The 21696-nt window shown below is 37.3% G+C and overlaps 2 protein-coding genes across 3 annotated transcripts; one reads left to right on the top strand and one right to left on the bottom strand.

Moving 5' to 3' along the window:
- Positions 1 to 96: 96 nt before the first annotated feature.
- On the top strand, positions 97 to 8265 carry zgc:56231 (uncharacterized protein LOC406257 homolog). The gene is made up of 19 exons (XM_046851600.1): positions 97 to 248; positions 331 to 455; positions 530 to 622; positions 835 to 954; positions 1032 to 1170; positions 3532 to 3716; positions 3844 to 3937; positions 4016 to 4195; positions 4568 to 4679; positions 4810 to 4872; positions 4957 to 5103; positions 5531 to 5696; positions 5817 to 5996; positions 6109 to 6248; positions 6650 to 6815; positions 6892 to 7006; positions 7103 to 7173; positions 7751 to 7870; positions 7952 to 8265. Exons 2-19 carry the CDS (start codon positions 333 to 335, stop codon positions 8183 to 8185), a joined length of 2448 nt encoding a protein of 815 aa, XP_046707556.1. The 5' UTR covers positions 97 to 248; positions 331 to 332; the 3' UTR covers positions 8186 to 8265.
- LOC124387324 (tyrosine-protein kinase Lyn-like) lies at positions 8195 to 21266 on the bottom strand. Of its 2 annotated transcripts, none has more exons than XM_046851601.1 (13): positions 21118 to 21266; positions 20417 to 20590; positions 18643 to 18685; positions 16418 to 16520; positions 16176 to 16274; positions 15190 to 15293; positions 13459 to 13608; positions 12849 to 13001; positions 12288 to 12471; positions 11061 to 11136; positions 10621 to 10774; positions 10199 to 10330; positions 8195 to 9752 (listed from the first exon to the last, which is right to left on the bottom strand). In XM_046851601.1, the coding sequence occupies exons 2-13, from the start codon at positions 20513 to 20515 to the stop codon at positions 9550 to 9552; spliced, it is 1500 nt and encodes a 499-aa protein (XP_046707557.1). In that variant the 5' UTR covers positions 20516 to 20590; positions 21118 to 21266; the 3' UTR covers positions 8195 to 9549. The 2 variants fall into 2 exon arrangements, with proteins under 2 accessions (XP_046707557.1, XP_046707558.1); XM_046851602.1 differs by having other exon boundaries at positions 11061 to 11137; positions 12289 to 12471; positions 20417 to 20533; positions 21118 to 21249.
- Between the last annotated feature and the right edge of the window lie 430 nt (positions 21267 to 21696).

Genomic DNA, 21696 nt, shown 5'->3' with positions numbered 1-21696 from the left:
ATACTCATGAAGATGATTAATGCTCAGATCTGATTGGTGGGCTGTTTTTATGACTAACATGATTGGCTAAGTGGAATTTTGGGGCGTGGTTTTGACTCATCACAGAAAGTGGATAAAGCTGTCTTCCTCTTGGGTTTCTTCTGGCTTTAAATCTGAATGTGTTGTGTCCAGCTTGCCATTTCAAACAAAGACAGTTTGACATCACTAGATGAAGTGGGGATAAAATTGGTTACTGGTTACTTCTAAAGGTATTTGATAAGCAGAAAACATATTTTTTTTTTTTATAAAATGTATGTCTTATTTTATTTATTTATTCATTTTTCGTCACAGTCATGGCAGCAACTATTGACCTGACTCACGATGGCACTGTTTTGGTGGCCATGGAGTCGACAGCTTGTGATCCTCATCACATCGAGCTCCCTGAACTTTCTGGTGTTTCGTCCATCACGTCACAGGTAGACAGGGTGCCATTAAACCTTCATTTGACTCTAGTAGCCCTGATAATTTGACCTTGTTTGCATGTTCACAGAACGAGTCTGTTGATGGATGTGAGCAGCAGCTTCGAGTATTTCTCAGAGTTCGTCCTTTTAGTAAGGAGGAGCTCAATAACAATGAGGACCAGGTTTGTGCTTGCTGGCCTTGATGATTTTGTGTTCTGTGTTGTAGTTGATTGTGTTGTTTAACCTGGTGGTTCTTGGTCATCAGGAACCCTTTAGACAGTCCTGTTTTTGCTGCTTATTCAGTATTGGTATAGTGCAAAAGCATTTATTTAAAGGGACAGATTTTGAGGAACTGAATGTGCAAATCATATTCTGTTTGGGTTTCCTCCTTCAGGGTTGTGTAGTGTTCGAGAGTGCAGAAACTGCAATGCTTCATGCCCCTAAAGGCTCTGCTACTATGAAATGCAGTGAAAAAGGCATTGGGCAGCAGGTGCACAAGTTCAGCTTTACCAAGGTACTTTCTTAGAACTAAGTCAAATCCTTTTTATGGCCTTCTCTATGCAGTTTTAAGAAACTATGTTTATGATGTAGATTTTTGGGCCAGAGTCGACTCAAGCGGAGTTCTTTGATGGCACGATCAGATTGCAAGTTCAGGACTTTCTGCATGGCAGAAATGCACTGGTGTTCAGCTATGGAGTAACCAACGCTGGGAAGACTCATACTGTACAAGGCATGGAGTATTTTACTGGAGATTTGCACAAATACTATAACGCAAGTTGGTGGTTTGTTTTGAAAGTCAGAAATAACATTTTAAGAAAAGTACTGCTATAAAATTTAGTTAAATGGATTTTGACATCATACAATGAATAATTGATCCTTTTGTATGCTTTTATTTTTTGTTTTTTCTTTAACTTTAATCTCACAGATTTTAATCAGAGGATATACAGTGCATCCAAAAAGTATTGTGCGTCATGTTTACTCAACATTTTACGTTAAAGCCTTATTCCAAAATAGATTAAATTCATTATTCTCTTCAAAATTCGACAAACAATACACCACAATGACATTGTGAAAATTTGTTTAAAATCTTTGCATATTTGTTTAAAAAAAAAAAAAAAAAAATCCATCTATGTGATCACACACAGCCTTTGCCATGACACTCAAAATTGAGCTCAGGTGCATCCTGTTTTCACTGATCATCCTTGAGGTTTCTGTGGTAAATTCTGTTGATTGGATATGATTTGGAAAGGCACACACCTGTCTATATAAGGTCCTACAGTAAATTGTGCATGTCGGAGCACAAACTAAGCCATGAAGTCCAAGGGATTGTCTGTAGACCCCTGAGACCAGATTGTATCAAGACACAGATGTGAGGAAGGGTACAGAAAAATTTCTGCAGCATTGAAGGTCCCAATGAGCACCATGGAACTTTCCAGAAGACCAACCATTTCTGCAGCACTCCACTAATCAAGCCTATATGGTTAAGTGGCCAGACAGAAGCCACTCTTTAGTAAAAGGCACCTGACAGCCTGCATTGAGTTTGCCAAAAGGCACCTGACTGACTCTCAGACCAAAGTTTGAACATTGGGGGAAACATTGGAGAAAACCAGGCACAGCTCTTCTCCTGGCCAATACCAATCCTACATTGAAGCATGATGGTGGCAGCATTGTGCTGTGGGGATGTTTTTCAGTGGCATTATACTGAGATGAGAGACTAGTCAGGATTGAGGGGAAAGATGAACACAGAAATGTGCAGACATGCCTGATTTATCACCAGGTCAAGATCCACACAGTCGGCCCAGGTGCTAGTTCAGTCTCGTCATTTTGAGACTGGACTACTGCAACTCTCTGCTGGCAGGTCTTTCTCTGAATGCTATTCGTCCACTACAAATGATCCAAAACGCAGCTGCACAACCTGTGTTAAATCTCCCCAAGTCCTCCCACACCACCCCACTGCTGTGCTCCCTTCACTGGCTTCCGGTAGCTGCACACATCAGATTCAATACACTGATGCTTGCCTACAAGGCCAAAAATGGACCAGCACCATCTTAACTCAGAGACCTAATCACACCTCACACTGCACCACGCTGTCTGAGATCCTCCAGCACTGCACAACTGGTACCACCTTCTCTCAGAATGAGAGGTATGTATACTTCAACGCTTTTCTCTGTTCTGGCACCGAGGTGGTGGAATGAACTTCCTTTAGATGTCTGTACAGCAGAGTCCTTGGTTATCTTGAAGCGACGGTTGAAGACCTTCTTCTTCCTGAAACATTTAAATAAGCACTTTCCAAGTTTGCTTTGTAAAAATCGAGTTATAGTCTGATTTTTATATTAAGTTTGTAATGTAGCATACCAGTGTAGATTTATTAATTGCTAGAGACTCGAAGCACTTTTGTACGTCGCTTTGGACAAGGGCGTCTGCTGAATGCCGTAAATGTTGAGGGAAAACCTGCTTCAGATCGCTCTGGACCTCAGACTGGGACGAGGATTCATCTTCCAACAGGACAATGACCCTAAGCACACAGCCAAGATAACAAAGGAGTGTCTACTGGACGACTCTGGGATCTGGCTGGGCAACTCAAGGACATTCACAGACTTTAACCCGATTGAACATCTCTGGAGAAATCTGAAAATGGCTGCGCCCCATCCAACATGAATGGAGCTTGAAAGGTTCTGCAAAAAAGAATTGGCGAAACCGTGCAAAAATAGGTGTGCCAAGCTTGTTGAATCATACTCAAAAAGACTTAATTGTTGCCAAAGGTGCTTCAACAAAGTATTGAGCAAAGGCTGTGAATACTTATGTACATGTGGTTATTTATTATTTTCAAGTTTTTTATTTTCATTATACAAAGATTTCAAGCACACTTGTCACTTTGTCATTATGGGGTATTGTTTGTAGAACTTTGAAGGAAAATAATGAAGTTAAACCATTTTGGGAAAAGTAATATAATAAATCACAAAATATGGAAAAAGTGAATTGCTGTAAATACTTTCTGAATGCACTATAGTTCACATAATATGTAAGGAGGTTAAGGATATTTTTACCTATTGTGATATTTAGGACTAGACTAGTGTCTGTATAAACGCAGGTTCTACAAAAGACCCTGGTATTTTGCCACGTGCTCTGGACACAGTGTTCCGCCATATCAATGGGCGGATGTATTCACATATGGACCTGAGGCCGTACCTGAACTCGGATGTGCAGAAACTGGATCCTGATCAGCTCCGGCTAGAGAGAGCTGCCAAGACTGCACTTTTCAGTATGCTGAAAGAGGTAGCAACACTTGTGTCCAATGGCTGGATAAAATCCTATATATACAATGATTTCTACTAATATTAACATTTAAAATTAATGCATACTTGCATGAAATATGAGGATGGATTTTATTTATAACATACAGGACTCAGAGTCTTCCAGAACCAGCAGGAGTCGGAGTTCCTCCTCCTCTTCAATCAACAGTCTCTCATTCTCTGGAGTCTCTTATGATCAAACAGGTGATATTGGAATAAAAATTTGCTTGGCAAAAAAAGTAGACAGAATTGCAGCATCATGTTTCTTTTATGGTCTCCCAGTGGACAGTGCAGAGGGAGCGATCAGTGATGTGCAGTGTGTCTACTCTCTGTGGGTTGCTTACTACGAGATCTACAATGAGCAAGTGTACGACCTGCTGCAGCCTGCGCTCTCTAACAGAACAAAGAGGCGTGCTGCTTTGCGTTTGTGTGAAGACAGTGCTGGGAATTCTTATGTTAGAGGTGACCACATGCTTTTTGTCCACCGATTACCATACCCCCACCCAGTGCTTAAATTGAGGGGGGCTGGGGGGATCTGGAACCCCCCCATAAGGCATTAGGGATCCCCCCATGACAAGTAAAAAATAGACTGGGGGTGGCCTCCCTGGGGACCAGAGTTATGGGGAGTCCCAGCACCTGGGGACTTCCCATAAGACTTGACTCAATTTGAGCATTTGAGGTGTTACTACTACCCCTTGTGGCCATGTATTTAATTTTCATATATTGCTTATCCATTACACCCAAACTGTATTATAAGCATGGATTGTAAATCGATATTTAAATTTGATGTAAGCCATGCGCCATGCAACAGTGTTATTCCTGTGTATGTTATAGATCTGAGGTGGGTTCATGTACAGAGTGCAGAAGAGGCAGCTAAGGTTTTACGTGTAGGGAACAAGAATCGTAGTGCTGCAGCTACCAAAATGAACCAGTCATCCAGCAGAAGGTAAAATTCTGTAAAAATCTTTAAAACCTTTTACCATTTTAGCAATGTGTATCATCTTTCATGATCTCCATAGTCGATGAAGTGTATTATTGGACAAAAATTTTTTTACTTCATTTTGTTTTGTAAACAGCCACAGCATCTTTTCCATCAAGCTCTTACGCATTGATGGCGCTGATGTCCAAGGCATATCAGAGTAAGTTTGTTTTTCACTGTACATGCATGAGTTTGTTTTTTTTTTTTTGTGACTGGTATAAATTACCTTTTTTCCCCCCGCCAGGCTTTCTTTGTGTGACCTAGCGGGTTCGGAACGATGCAATAAGACACAAACGTTTGGGGAACGTCTAAAGGAAGCTGGAAACATCAACAATTCCCTGCTGATTCTGGGAAAATGCATAGCAGGGCTCCGCAACAACCAAGGTGACAGGTATGGATGTTCTGTTGAAGGAAATGGCTTTGTATTGACCACTTTGATTAAATTTCAGGATGATGTTTCAGTCTTTTGAGGACATGAGCACATGCTCTTCAAAAATTATAGAAGTGTTTTGAGAACCTGGTCTTTGATTAGTCTGGAATGTATGTTGACTTTTCTTGCTCTACCAATTATCTTGTAAACGAGTAGGCATCAAATGTGTGAGTGAGGATAATGCACTAAAATTGGAGTTTCATTTGAAAGAATAATTGTAATCTATAAAAGTGTTTATTCTATATATGCATGTTTTGCCTGAACTAATACAAGGAGGGTTTTTATTTTATTTTATTTTTTTAGTGTGTGTAATGATGTATCCAGTACTATGAAACTGGGTCATATTATTCTGGTGTCACGCTACTGGATTAACCTCCACCTTTTCTAGGGCGAAGAACAGCTACATTCCTTTTCGTGAAAGCAAACTGACCCGCCTTTTCCAGGGAGTGTTTTGTGGTCGTGGTAGAGCCTCCATGATTGTGAACATTAATCAGTGTGCTTCAACTTATGATGAGACTCTGCATGTCATGAAATTCTCTGCTGTTGCCAAAGAGGTACTTCTATAGTGACCTATATGCTAGAAAAAAATAAATAACTCTTTAGATAAAGGTTGGATGGACACATTCTATGGAAATGGCTTACCAGAACAGTTAATATAACCTTTTGCCTGACAGGTGGTCCAGGTGATCCAACCTCGGTCTCTTGAGTGTCTAGCACCACGCTTGCTTGGTCGGGATGGAAAGCCTTTGCTAAACAATGGGGTGATTGATAGCCAGGCAGTGGATGACTACTTGTCAGAGGAGGAGCTGTTGGACGGTGACGAAGAGGCAGATATGTCAATATTACCCCAGGAGGTAACATTTGTTACAATGTAACGCCAGCTTTAATGCAATATACTGATAGCAAACACGAAACTCATTTATAATAAATAGAAACTAAGGCTTGTTCAATTAAATGACTGTGTAGGAGCTATTAAACTTAGTGGAAAGTCTTCGGGCGAAGCTGATGACTGAGAGGAAGAAAAATCTGCTGCAGGAGATTCAGATCCGCAGAGAGATGGGAGATGCCATGATGCAGCAAATCATGGAGATTGAGGAACTTCACAGGTGAGATACATAAATGCTTCAAAATGCATAACTCACCATATATTGGGTGTGATGTTTTGCTCTTTTCCAATCATAATGATTATGGCTAAACATGTGAAGGTCTTGCTTTTTATATATAACAGACACACAAAATCTAACCGGATGGTTTTGCTCAAGCATAACGAGGCTGGGGACATAGCCGTTTGCTTATTTATAATTAATACTTTTTTAAATGTCGCAAACAAATAGTCCTTCAAACACTTGTAAAAAAAAAAATAATAAGGAAATAGGAAATTTTCCCCCTTTTTTCTTACAACCCAAGAACGTTTTCTTACAACTGGCCCATTCCGTGTAGAAGATAAAAGTAATAAAAAAGAAGCTGAATCTGGAAATTAGTTGATCAGAGATGGTCTACTTTTTAGTCGTCAGATGGCAGACCTGAAGGAGAGTTACGAGGAGAAAATGGACAGCACATTTGAAATGTATAAAGAGGCGCTGAAGGAGCATGCCTACCAGTGTGCGCTGGAACGGCTAGAAGAAGAATACGTCCCACTAGAAGAGTTCACTGCTGAACAGGACCGAGCCAAGGTGTGCAAGTGAAATACATTCACTAAATTGTCTTGTTCTGAAGAGTTTAATGAGTGATTGTTTCCTCTTTAATTAGGAGCTTGAGAGGCGTGTGAATGAATTGGAACAGAAGCAACGTGGTACTGCATTGGTTCTTCAGCAGGAAAACTCCACACAGACAGACCTGATGCAACTAAACACTGAGGAGACCGGTTGGCTGATTGTGTGCATGTGGAAATTTCTTTGACTTTTTAGGTCAAAATGGGCATATCAGGTTATTTTTTTTTCCCCCCCCCCTTACGCTTCAGATTCTGAACGGTTCAAGCTTCTGTACAAGGAGAAATGTGCTGTGGAACAGGTGTGCGCAGAAAAACAAGAGGTAGGGTATGTTATCGAGCTGCATATGAGGAGAAACTGACACAAGCAGACTACTTGATATTTTTTTTTTTGTCTGAGCAATGGGTCTATGCTGAGCTTCATAGAGTCCAAATATAATGTGAAAACCCAAGGTGTCTAGGACACCTGGTCTCCTTTTCCACAACACTCTGGAACAGTGAGTGATTTAAAGCCATTCTTCCAAAATATATTGCCTCAGCTGGTGTTTTAATTGTGGGGGATGAGGGATCAGTCCAAAATCGAAGTTCTTTGGGTTGAGATCTGGTGACTGAAGGCAATGATATAGTCTGTTATTTGCATGCTACTCAAACCATTCAATCAGCCTTCTGACTGATGAATGAGGGAGGGGTTTCCCATAGAAAAGGTCACTTATCAGGTGAGATGCTTTATCATAAGAAGATAACGATCACTTCAAATAGCTATTGATTGGTAGTGTTGCTTCCCTCAGTGGTCACAACCATTGTCAGTCAAATGCTTACACGGTTTAAAAGGGCAACATTTTATTTTCCATTGTAAACAATTAGTCTTATTTATTTTTTTTTTTGTTTCCTTCTATCTAGTTGATTGTTTCACTTGAGAAGCGGATCAAGGAGTTGAGTGAGACTCTCCAGGAAGCTGGAGAGAGCTACATGGAGAAACTTGCTGAGGTTCAAAATTTACAGAATAGGCTCAATTATCAGGTATGTGAACATGGTGGTCTGTGAACATGAACACTTAGAGCTGTACGACACTTGTTCATGCCTCGCTGTCTTTGTAAATAGGAGCGAGAAACTGAGCATTTGCAAGGGGAGCTCACCGAGAGAGAGCTGGAGCTGCATGGTGTAAAGGAGGACCTCGCCAAACTAACCCGTGACCCTGTAGGACAATCTCGTCCGAAGAGGGGACTGCTGGTGAACATCAAAGAATCCATGTCGTCCCCGTCCTCAGGAAATCTCTGCCGCACAATCAGAAAATCAGTCCGCACTACGACAGCATTGAGAAAAAAGCCCAACTAGTGGAGTGTGTAAAATCTTTGCTCAAGCAGGTGTTTTATTGTAATTACTTATTTGTTTAATAAATTCCTTTTTACCACAAACTGTCTTGTATTCTGAAAGCAGTTAGTTTCACATAAAATCCTAATCTAATAAATATGCATGGTAATTGATGCTAACATGAGGCAGTTACTAATTACATATGTACCAATGTACACCAGGTTCCATATAGGGTTACTAATAATGGACAAATTATAATATTGGTTTGCATCAATTTCCAGTTTTGGAGAACACAAAAAAAAAACCTTATTTACAAAAGAGATTCTCAGAAATGAATTGTTACAACTATTTAGAGCACAATTCTTTCCTTCACTTACTGGCCACCTTATGTGCCAAGTCTGTACATTGGGCAGAAATGCCGTCTGTGGTAAATGATCCAACCGGTTTGAACAGATGGAAAGGCTACAGTAACTTAAAAAATAAAAACACTATCCGATCCCATTATGAACATTTTGAAAGATCTCATGAAGCAAATTGCTGAAGCCTGGGTGTAAAAAGCCCAGGCAATCTGAATATATTCCGTTTGTGCCCACTGTAGCTTCTGATTCCTCTTTTGAGGCTGACAGCGACTTGTGGTGAGCTTGGTGGCATGTGGTCAGCTTGGTGGTTAGGGATCTGGGTTACTGATCAGAGAGCTGGATGCCACTCTGGGGGGGCCCCTGAGCAAGGCCCTCAGCCCCATTGTGATCCAGGGGTACTGTAACATGGCTGACCCTGCAATCTGGCCCCAGCTTCCCAAAATTCCTGGGATATGCAAAGAAAAGCTTTTCACTGTGCTGTAAGGTATGTGACGAGAAAAAAACCTTTACCTTTCTTTCCATCTGAACTTGTGAACCCCATTATCATTTTTATTGAAACATTATCTGAATCTCTTGACCAATACCTTCATTATTTGTGCAACTGCCATGTAATGGGCTGATTAGATAAATATGAGGGGTTTTGGGGTTCCATAAATGTCAGCATTTTTAAGATCTGACCACACCTTTATAGTGCACTAAGCTGAGTACGTTTTTTTTTGTTTGTTTTTTTACAGTTTCGTGATTATTCCAGGTCATTCCAACATCTGCTGGTGGATCAACTGTTAGACTTCTATTATTACCTTAATCTCTAACAAACCTGAAACCTGTTATTTTTCTGTTTGTTGACCATGCATTGGGTCCACTCAAAGAGATCAGCTAAGAGTATTAGCTTCACCTGCTGAAACTTCATTGCATATTTGTGCATTTCTTCTTCTAAGAAGTGTTTCCTTGTAGCCCATAACCTGGCACCCATGTAATAACAAAAAAAACCGTTATATATGATGTTCTTGTTTTGAATATGGCACAGTATTATGGCTGGCTCTGGTACTGGCCCTCTGTGGCTGTATAATAGTCCTCCAGCACACTTTGTATGTAGTCAAATGTCGGTCGCTCCTCTGGTTTGGCCTTCCAGCATGAACCCATGATCTCATACAGTTCGGCTGGGCAATTTTCAGGACACTGCATCCGATAGCCACGCTGCACTCGTGCCATTACTTCGCTGTTGCTTAGACCTGGGGTGAGGTGGCAAAATAACAAAACCTTTTACATTATCCCCAAAGTGGATTTGTGGTTATTATTTGCATAATTTTGAAACGTGTCGACATTTCCTGGTTTCGAATCATGCATGGTGACTAAACGTCCCAAAAACAATTAGGATGTTTTGCCACCAGAGAGCAGCAAACAACATTCAAAAGTCTTTTCAATATTTGTTATAACAATAATTTTTTTTAAATGAGCAGGGCATAAGGCACTTCAAAAAACATGCCTAAATGGACTAAATAATGCATACAAAGTCATTTGTAGGTGATAATTACATACGAACTGGGAACACATTGATTGCACCATAATGTAAAATGGTTATCTTTCAATTACTGTTCTGTTACATAAAAGTGCAACAGTAAATGGCATGAGTGAATTATGAAGTGTTTAGGGAATGATACTGTAGTGTCACACTAACCTGTGTAGGGGATTTTCCCAAACGTGACGATCTCATAGAGAAGAATGCCAAATGACCACATGTCTGATTTGATGGTGAATGAACCATAGTTTATAGCTTCTGGTGCAGTCCATTTAATGGGAAATTTAGCACCTTAATAAGAGAAAACAATAGGCAGTAATAAGTAAAGGGGAAGTTTAGTTAGTATTAATAATTAAATTCGGTAGTATGGAGACGGATGATCTGCTGTGGCGACCCCTAACGGGAGCAGCCGAAAGGAGAAGAAGAAGAAGATAAAAAATTCAAATCAGTCATTCAGTCAGAGGAAACACGTAGAACATGAAAAATTCAAAACAGATAGTACAACTAAAAAGCAGCCATGCTACCCATTGACCCATAGCCAGTGTAGTATGATAAAGTGAATTGACTTTATTTGCCTATACCTTCTCTGGCTGAATATTCATTGTCCTCAATGACCCTAGCTAGGCCGAAGTCAGCGATCTTACACAGTAGGCTTTCACTAACAAGAACGTTTGCAGCTCTCAAGTCTCTGTGAATGTAGTTCTTCTTTTCTATGTATGCCATACCTTCTGCAATCTGACACAGAAAAAAAAAACAACAAAAAAGTTCCATTATGAATCACTCCCAGTGATGCTGAAAACCAGACTTCTGCTTTAGTCTGATTACACACACCATGCTTCACAGAAAGTCTCAGTTCTCTTAAAATATTTATGTAATTCTGAGAATATCAACCACCTGTTATAAACAGCACTATGTAGTACATGACTATTTGATATCATTTGGTGTGTGTGTGTGTGTGTGTGTGTTTATGTATGTATGTATGTATGTATGTATGTATGTATGTATGTGTAATTATACGTACTTGAGCTCCAAAGTCAATCAGTTTAGGCAGCTGTATTTTTCTGCCTGGTGGACTTTTCAGAAAGTCCAGCAAACTCCTAACAGACAGAAACAGAGAATACAAATGGTGTTAAGTGTGTTTATGTGAATAATAATAATAATAATAATAATAATAATAATAATAATAATAATGATAAAAAAAAAAAAGCTGTACATCAGAAACATTTTAAACAATCAAATAAGGTTATATTGATGGCCAACGAGGTGCTGATGTGTAGTTTGTTTGTATGCAGATTTAAATGTGTTTACTAGAGGTGTAAAAAAATTTAATATTCAGATTGAATAGATAATGTATCCTAAACAAATTCAGTACAGTACAGTATTTGATTCAGTTTGTTTGTTTCTTTGTTTTTAAGGAAGTAAAGCTCAACAGGCTTCAGCAATATTTCCACCCCAACTGCAACTCAAAAAACACACACGCAACCATGCACACACATGCGCGCACACACATGCGCACACACACACACACACACACACACACACACACACACACACACATAGAACACACACACACACATATACATGGATAATAAACACAAATAAATAAATAAATAAATAAATAAATAAATAAATAAAACCTTGAAACTAGCTAATATGAAACTAATGTTTGGACATAAAAAAGGTGGATAAATTTTTCTCCTTTTTTTCCAGTATTTTCAGTCTGAATTACAGTAAATGTCCAATATAATATAATATATACAGTATATATAATAAATATGCAGAATATGTGTGTGAAACTGTTTGACTGTTCACAATCTCTATTAAATTTGCTAAGTTTTCTGGAATTTGACCTAAGAACCTAATTAAATGAGCTAAAACGATTAGATGACTATTACTATAACCACACATTACCAGGTGTTAATACCATTGTTGTTATTGTTATTAATAATAACAGTTTAGTGAGGATGTCACTGCTTTACTCTGTCTTATTAGATAGAAGATAAAAAAAAGCTAGCTAGAATGTTCCACAGGGTGTCTGAATAAAAAAAAAATTAAAAAAAATTACAAATACAATTTTTCACCACCATCATTCCTGTTCGGTTTGATGGTGTTTTCAGGGCATAGTGATATTCGCCAACATAAAAGAAGTCCATATCGTATAATGCACAACTAATCCCATTGTAATTTATAAGCACCAAACAGACACAAATGCAGATATAACGCAATATTGTTACAGCCTTAATGTGTACCATTAGCCATGAATTCAGTGATGATATAGAGGGGCTGTGTTTTGGTGACCACAGCGTAAAGACGGACAAGTCGGTCATGTTGTAGCGTTTTCATCAAATTCGCCTCCTGCAGAAATGCCTCAATTGACATGCTGCCAGGCTTCAAGGTCTTCACCGCCACTTTGGTAGTGTTTTTATACGTTGCTATAGAGATAGAAAGCAAAGGTAAATATTCAAGTAACTCATTATTATCCAAATGACAATAAAGTTGAATGTAATGTAATGTAATGTAATCTAATCTAATCGCTAATCTAATTTATTAAACTGTTTATCAACTAGAAATACATGCTAAAAGTAGAATTACTTTCTTAGTTGTTTCTTAGTGGGTTTGGTAGACGACAGCAAGCTTTGACCATTTGTTTTATGTAGTAATGGCAACTGAGGGCATTGGTCTAGCAACCCGTCCCCCATAACAAAACTGTTATGAAAACAGCAAGTAAGCTATAAGGCCTTTGCCCTTCAATGCACCTCGGGAGGAATAATAATAATAAAAAAAAGGCAACTGAATGGTACACACTTACCTAACCAGACCTCACCAAACTGACCAGCTCCAAGCTTCTTCGTCATATGAAGAGATTCTTTGGAAATTTCCCAAGCATCTTCATCCCATTGGACTGCATTTTTAGGTTTCACACACGGTTTGCTTAACCGATAACACAAACCATTGGCTTGCTCTACAAACAGATACACAAGTGTGTAAGCACCAGAACAGCCATAAAAAAAAAGATTTAAAAAATCGATTAAACTGTATATTTTCAGATGTCTGAGGACTATTTGCAGTCAGTAGAGGCGAATTGAAACTAAAATTTAGGCAAACTGTTAGTAAGTCACTATATAAAGTATAACATGCTGTATGCAAAACTCTTGAACCACAATAAATTACACAGTGTCATATCTTTACACATTTTTTTTCAGAATGTGCCTGGTATACACATTTGGTGCATTATGTTTTTCATATTCTAATAAATCACAATATATGTTTTTCATTATTCACTTTACTGAATCTAAAACGCAAAACATTTTATGGGATTTTAATATTATCGGAAATAGATGTAAATAAAAGTGAATGTATATAGTAATAATTGTGAAAAAATCTGTTTGATATTTATGCTCATATGCAGGTTTACATACTCTTATAATATGCAATGAGGTCATCTAATGTTCTGAAGGTGACTCGTGGAGAGATGTAAAATCCTCCATTTTCCAAAAGGCGGATCTTATAATGCTTTACCACAGCTGAGCCATTAGGACCCACGTCTCTCACTGACATAGAGTAACATCCTGTACAGAAGAACAGATATGTTTACATGCATAAATCTGCATTAAAATAGAATACAGTTATTTAAGTTTCATTAAAGGTATGCTTGTTCAGTTGTTGAATTAAAAATATTTTACCTATTACTGTGTGCGTGGGTGTGTTCATGTGAGTATGTGTGTGTGCATGTGTGAGTATGTGTGTGTGTGTGTGTGTGTGTGTGTGTGTGTGTGTGCATGTGTGTGTGCGCGTGCATATGTGGAGATGAGTGTGTGAGTGAGTGAGTGAGTGAGTGAGTGAGTGAGTGATTGAGTGAGTAAATGATTGAGTGAGTGAGTGAGTGAGTGAGTGAGTGAGTAAATGAGTGAGTAAATGAGTGAGTGAGTGAGTGAGTGAGTGAGTGAGTAAGTGAGTAAATGAGTGAGCGAGTGAGTGGGTAAATGAGTGAGTGAGTAAATGAGTGAGTGAGTAAATAAGTGAGTGAGTAAATGAGTAAATGAGTGAGTGAGTAAATGAGTGAGTAAATGAGTTAGTGAGTAAATGAGTAAATGAGTAAATGAGTAAGTGAGTGAGTGAGTAAATGAGTGAGTGAGTGAGTGATTAAATGAGTGAGTGAGTGAGTAAATGAGTGAGTGAGTAAATAAGTAAATGAGTAAATGAGTGAGTGAGTGAGTGATTAAATGAGTGAGTGAGTGAGTAAATGAGTGAGTGAGTGAGTGAGTGAGTAAGTGAGAAAATGAGTGAGTGAGTAAATGAGTAAGTGAGTGAGGGATTAAATGAGTGAGTGGTGGTGAGTAAATGAGTGAGTAAATAAGTGAGTGAGTGAGTGAGTAAGTGAGTAAAAGAGAAAATGAGTGAGTGGTGAGTAAATGAGTGAGTAAGTGAGTAAGTGAGTAAATGAGTGAGTAAATAAGTGAGTGAGTGAGTAAGTAAAAGAGAAAATGAGTGAGTGAGTGAGTGAGTGAGTGAGTAAATGAGTGAGTGAGTGAGTGAGTGAGTGAGTAAATGAGTGAGTAAATTAGTGTGAGTGAGTGAGTGAATGAGTGAGTGAGTGAGTAAGTGAGTGAGTAAATGAGTGAGTAAGTGAGTGAGTGAGTAAATGAGTAAGTGAGTGAGTAAATGAGTGAGTGAGCAAGTGAGTGAGTGAGTGAATGAGTGAGTAAATGAGTGAGTGAATGAGTAAATGAGTGAGTAAGTGAGTGAGTGAGTAAATGAGTGAGTGAATGAGTAAATAAGTTAATGAGTGAGTGAGTGATTAAATGAGTGAGTGAGTAAGTGAATAAGTGGGTAAATGAGTGAGTGAGTGAGTAATTGAGTGAGTGAGGAATGAGTATGTGAGTAAATGAGTGAGCGAGTGAGTGGGTAAATGAGTGAGTGAGTGAGTGAGTGAGTGAGTAAATGAGTGAGTGAGTGAGTGAGTGAGTAAATGAGTAAATGAGTGAGCAAGTGAGTGGGTAAATGAGTGAGTAAGTGAGTGCGTGAGTGAGTTAGTGAGTAAATGAATGAGTGAGTGAGTGAGTGAGTGAGTGAATGAGTGATTTAGTGAGAGTGATTTAGTGAGTGAGTGAGTGAGTGAGTGAGTGAGTGAATGTAGGTTTGCTGCAAACCTGGAGTTGTCTCGCTTTCGCGGATGAGGAAAGCACCAGGTTTATTGGCAGGAGCCATCAGGTTTCTCTCAGCTGTAATTCTGCTGATGTTCTTAAAAAACCAGCTGTAAAAAAAATTATTGAAGTTGACAGTGTGAGTTGGAAAGAAACAAAGAGTCAGTGGAAAGAATGTATGTTTGCTTTATTCGCTAAAAGATCTGAGGACTATTAAAGCTGTGGATGCAGTGAGAGACTGAACTACTTTAAAAAAAAAATAATACATGTTATAGATGGGGGGACACATAGAACTAACCAAATCCTACTTTATAGATCAGTTATATAAGACTGAATGCTGAGTACAGTCTCAGTTCTCATATGTTAAAATCCTGACTTACTGTATATTCACCAATACAATATAAGGGAAGAGTCCTAATGCATATATATTAAACTCAAATTGTTTTATTGGGTAAGAGAACCTGTTTCAAAACATGTCAAATCTGACCAAAATGCTCTTGCAATGGAGGACAAAAGAGACCCAAACCCAGCTGATAAAAAACCTCACAAGGCTGAAATGAATTACAACTGTTCAAAACCATCACATTTATCTTCACTCTAAAGACATCATCAAGAATATATCATTTGAAGATTCTTTGAGCCATTTAAGGTATAGAAAAATATGTTTTCATGGCCATTAATCACAGTTTTTCTTCGCAAATTCGGTTTTACTTTATCTCTGATCATCACTGTTGCAATGGGAGCACATATATACATGATATTCTCTATCATTCTCATTTTGTTAAAACAATATAATACAATCTTAGCACCCAATATACCATTACATTATCCCAACCATTTAATAATGCTATTAGTACTATTGGTACATGCAATTCTTTGTATATATATATATATATATATATATATATATATATATATATATATATATATATATATATATATATATATATATGCTGGACAAAAAAATAATACAATCTTAAAAAATAACTTACTCTTTGTTATCCAGGGTTTCTTCTAGCTTTATGTAATTAGAAGGTACTAATCCTACTTTGCCAGAGGAACGGGACTTTGCTTTCCACCACTCGCTATTGCTAACACACAGACATAACACACATAACAGTGATGCAAAATGATAATGATAGATACACACGCACAAAAAAAAAGATTAAACGAGCATTCAGTGTGTGGATGTGGAAATCTCATACTGATTCATACTGATTTTTTCTGTACTCACTCATCCAATATTACGAGTTTCTCTCCTTTGTTGAACGAGAGCTCATTCTTATTCTCGGCTTCATATGTGAATAAGCAGATGGCTATCTTGTCTGTGGATGTAGCTGGGAAAACACGAACACGGTTTTTATCAAATATAAAGAAAGAAACAAATAAATAAAACACTATTTGTCATACTGTGTCTTTCAAATAAAAGGGAACACACATCACTGCTCTGTAGATGAGAGAGAAAATGAATTTTGCCTTATTTCTTGTAAATAGTTGTCCGAAAAGTGTCTTTAATTTTTTTTTTTATTTACTGTTTTGTTCTGTGCAACTGTTTCACTTCTGGTGGGAGGCTTCCTCTAGATATAACTCTTCCGGTTGTATGAGCATAAGAGACAACTAAAATTAAATCATTCAACTCTCCCACTTACATAACTTTCCATTATACACTAGTTCCTAGTTTCTATAGTTTATTTTTTAAAACAAACATAAACAAAATTAAAGTTTCCAACCTGGCCCTGCACTACAGCCTTCTACTTTCTTTAATAGACATAAAATGTTTATAAAGAATGTGTCGTGATGAAAGTCTGAGAGCTCTTTTTTTTTAAATATATATTTAAGACCAGAAAGCAAATTTTATATAAGATTTTGTTTAAAGATTTCTGATTTACAACTGCAAAGACTACTGTTTATTTATTCAGATATCCAGTCATCAGGAAAATCATGTTGTAGCAGCATAATGCAGACAAATCATGCAGTTATAGATAAAGCGATTCAGTTAATGTTCATGTCAAACATCAGAATGGGGTAAACGTATGACTTTAACTATGACATGGTTGGTGGCACCAGAAGGGCTTATTTGAGTATTTCAGTAACTTCAGTCTCCTGGGATCACACACACAACAGTCTCTAGAGTTTACACACAATGGTGTGTAAAAGAAAAACATTGAGTGAGTAACATTTCTGTCTGTGTAAATGCCTTGTTTGTAATATTAGCTCAATCATTCTTTACTCCTGTGATGAATAAAAAACATCTCAGCATTCACAAAACTTTGACTTTGAGGTGGATGAACAATTAAGGACACAGGCTCACCCAAATTGTACATTTAAAAAAAACACAGTGTCTGGAACCGGATATGGTTTGTTTCATGCATGCTTAGATACTTTTCTGTACACCATGGGTGTAAAGAGTGATTATTTACACAGTTGTATAGACTCCTCATTCTCCTTTGTGGTGTTTTAGCCTGAAGATTGTTTTTTTTTGTCCGTTCTTTGTATACTCTAGAAACCTTTATGTGTGAAAAAAGGAGATCAGAGGTTTCTAAAATAATCAAACCAAACATTCTAGCATCACCAACCATGCCACAGTCACAGAAACCACATTTTCCCTCATTCTGATGTTTGATGTGAAGATGAACTAAAGCTCTTGGCATGTAACTGCATGATTTTATGTGTTGTGTCTCTGCCACAAAAGTATATGTTTGGATCCAAGGGTGTACAGATGTTCCTGGTTAAACTAGATGGTGACACTCAGTCCCCTTTAAAATAGTTTAAATTAAAAGACCCATTTACTCTTTTTGATATACAGTATCCTTATTAATTTTGGAGTGGGGAGGAGATTCCCCCTTTATTCTCCTCTTCGGGTCAGTCCTTTTCCTGTTCCCCCTGACAAAGTTCGTTCATTTTCCATTTTGTTTAACACATCGAGATGTAAATATTAAGAAACTGAGAAATTGCAATTGTCTTTCTTGCCTACCAATACTTTCAAATGGAATCAATCCAAGCATCAAGTGGCTTTACATTTCACCCATATACATTCAGTACACAGTGAAATAAAGCTCATTCTTTATATGTTCATTCAGGACCAGGGTGCAATGTGAGACAGCATAAATAACAAATTTACGCACAATATCAGGCCTACACACAGGACTACATCATGTAAACATTAGCATTCTCATTAATAAGAGAATATGTGCATGTGCGTGTGTAACAGTTCAGTCACTTTGTGTTGAGGAGTTTGATTGCTTGGGGTAAGAAAGTATTAAACAGTCTGGTCGTGAGATGCTGCGGCACCTTTTTCCAGACAGAAGGTCTGTGGAATGAAGGGTATGTGTGGCCGGCCACAATGCTGTGTGTGTGTGTGTGTGTGTGTGTATGTGTGTGTGTGTGTGTGTGTGTGTGTGTGTGTGTGTGTGTGTGTGTGTGTGTGTGTGTGTGTGTGTTTTGCATATTACGGCATACCATCCGCATTCTGCAGAACCTGCCCAGGCAACAGTGATGAATTCTAGAGACAGAAAAACTAGAGTGACATTGATGCACAGTGGAAACTGTTTACTTTTCAACAAATTATATAAATTTGAATATAATTTGAATGGAAAGTCTGTTTCAGGTTCAGTGCACACAATCATTAATTTTATAAGGTTTTCAGAAGTAAAAAAATGCTTAAAGAAAAAAAGAAAAGAAAATAAATTAAATGAATACATATATACACACTATATAATCAATATATGTGTATAGATGTGGTTCTTGTACAAACTGTTAGTACAAAGCTAGAGGCACACAATTGTTAAGATTTGTTTGGATGCAGTAGCATTTAATTTATCCTTCACTTGAACTAGGAGACCCAATGCATGTTCTAGCATGATAATGCCCTGTGCACATAGCCAGATCCATGCAGATATGGGTTACATTGGTTGGAGCGGAAGAGCACTAACTGCATATTAGGCCTCAGCGGTGTATGATATTATACACCGCTGTTACTTCCTTGGACTACATTTGATAGAATCTGACAATTGCAGATTGGGAAACACCCCACAAGTGCTGCAGTTTTGGAGATGCTCTGACCCAGTCATTGACTCACACAACTCACACAAATCCTTATGCTTGCCCATTTTTCCTGCTTCTAATACATCAACTTTACTGACTTATATAACCCACCTACTAACAGTAGCCATGATGAAGAGATAAAATGTGTTATTCACTTCACCTCTCATAATGTAATAATGTCATAATATTACGCTTGAGCAGTGTATATATATTAGGGGTATAACCGTACACGTATTTGTAGGTACATGGCTTTTGGTACAGAATGCTATCCTTTTTACATGCGGAAGGTAGTATTAAATGGCGGACTGCACGTTTGTTTTGTCTCCACCTCACACTTTGAGTGCTTTATTATTATTATTATAAACATACACATCAATGCCAGGGGTATAGGGCAGTGTCACTGTGGCTACTCCCTCTGTACCGGAGCTAGTGGATTCTTTAGCGTTTTATGTCCACCATCAAGAATTTCGCATCAATTTCGCATCAGTTCCGCATATCAAGGGAGTGAATGAATGAAGGATGGAAGGAATGAAGACATTTGTTAAAATAGGCTGAAATAAGTAAAACAGTAAAGTAGATCATATCTTTAGAAAATTAAATATTAATTGTATAGCACACACACACACACACACACACACACACACACACACACACACACACACACACACATCTGCATTACCCAATTGGGGTCTAACAAATGTAAACTACTTCATTAAACTTTGTATTTATTTAATTTTAATAAATTAAATACATTTGTGCCAATTTCATTGAATACTTAGTTTAATAAATTTAATAAAAAGTGTATTCCATTAATTTGATTGATTCTATTTTATTTTTATATAAGATTATAAAATATTCTTTTATATATTATTTAACAGAGCAGGCATTTTATTATTTATTTTTTTTAAAGTAAACTGTTCACATGTTAATGATAACAAATGTTAATAATAATAAAAAACTGTGTTAATAAAAAACGACAAGCAATCTTATATTTTGCATTTCTTCCCCCTAACTGTATCGAAATTGAACTGAACCGTGAATTAAAAATCGAGATACGAACTGAACCGTGAATTTTGTTTAACGTTACACCACTAATATGTACAGTATAGGAATTTTCAAATACATCAACAAGCACTACTGTAATGAATAAATGAATAGAATAATGAACATCCTTTATATTTAAATTTACCTTAGATGGGTCTTTGGTATATCTGTTGACTTCTGGGGGTCGAGATTTCTTCCCATGGTTCATATCACCCCCCTTTTTCACAGAACTCACACATCCCATACTTGCAATGAAGACTGACTGAGTTTCAGAGATGAAGCAAGTTAGAATTATTTTTGTAGAACTTTTAAAGGCCCCCTAAAAAAAAAGAAGGACTTATATTAATAAATAAAATTTTAAAACTGATTATTTCTCTTCACTAGTGAAGCATAAAGCCTTGCATTCAAATGTAATTTTTAATATTATTTTTAAAAACGTTTAAAGCTTTTAAACATATAGATTTTAACAGCATAAGTCAGTTTCAGCTTAACAAAATTAAGGTGTAACCAAATAACATTCTACACTCACAGAAAAAAGGTTTCATAAAGTAAATGTACACGTCTTTCAGTTTGTCTCTTTGAGGCTCTGGTTTTTACAGTGAAGTCTTAGAGGGATATGAAGCATAACCTATGGGTTTACAATCTAAATGTTTTGCTACAGTTCATCAAATCATCAATCTACCATTATTATATTATTATATTTAATTTTAAATCTAAACCTCAATTATTCTAAATACAGGCTGTGTTTTAATAATGCTGAAATTGAACCCCATGTGTTTGGTGAGTGGAAAGTCCCTTAAAAATCCACCAACTAAAAAAATGTTTGAATTGCATCATCCTACTCACCTACTAAAGGTTCAGTCAATGTTCAGAATTCGCTCTTGCTCCAAGGTGATGATGTATCACATGTTTTAGCATCACTGGGCAGGTTCTCGTAACTTTGCTTATATGTGATTGTAACTTTTGGCATTCAAACACTAAAACTACTGCACTGCTTCATTTGCATAAACAGCCATAAAAAGCCATGGAGATATGACAGTGTACATAGGCAGATTCAGACTTATTTACCAGTCAAAGTAAACAGTAACTACGGAAATTATGCTCATCATAAAAATGCCAAACATGAATTAGTTACAGAAATGAGTTAGAAGTTTGTTTTTACTAGAAAACATTGCAGAGGATATCAATCCTGCCAAATCAATCTTCCAGTAAATGAGGAATTATGAACTATACACAGGTAAAAGAAAAAAGAAAAAAGGTCACATCACTCAATAAAATTGTAGCATACAGTAAGCAACAGTTATATCTACCTTCTCTTTACTTCCATTAATAATGTTTGTTATAGTTCTTTGCCCTATTTCATTATCTTTATAAAAAAAAATAGTATGCAAAACATGTATGTATATTTGATAATTAAATTAATTG

The sequence above is a fragment of the Silurus meridionalis genome, chromosome 6, assembly GCF_014805685.1.
Source record: "Silurus meridionalis isolate SWU-2019-XX chromosome 6, ASM1480568v1, whole genome shotgun sequence".
Classification (NCBI taxonomy): domain Eukaryota; kingdom Metazoa; phylum Chordata; class Actinopteri; order Siluriformes; family Siluridae; genus Silurus; species Silurus meridionalis.
This window is presented reverse-complemented; position numbering and strand designations above follow the sequence as displayed.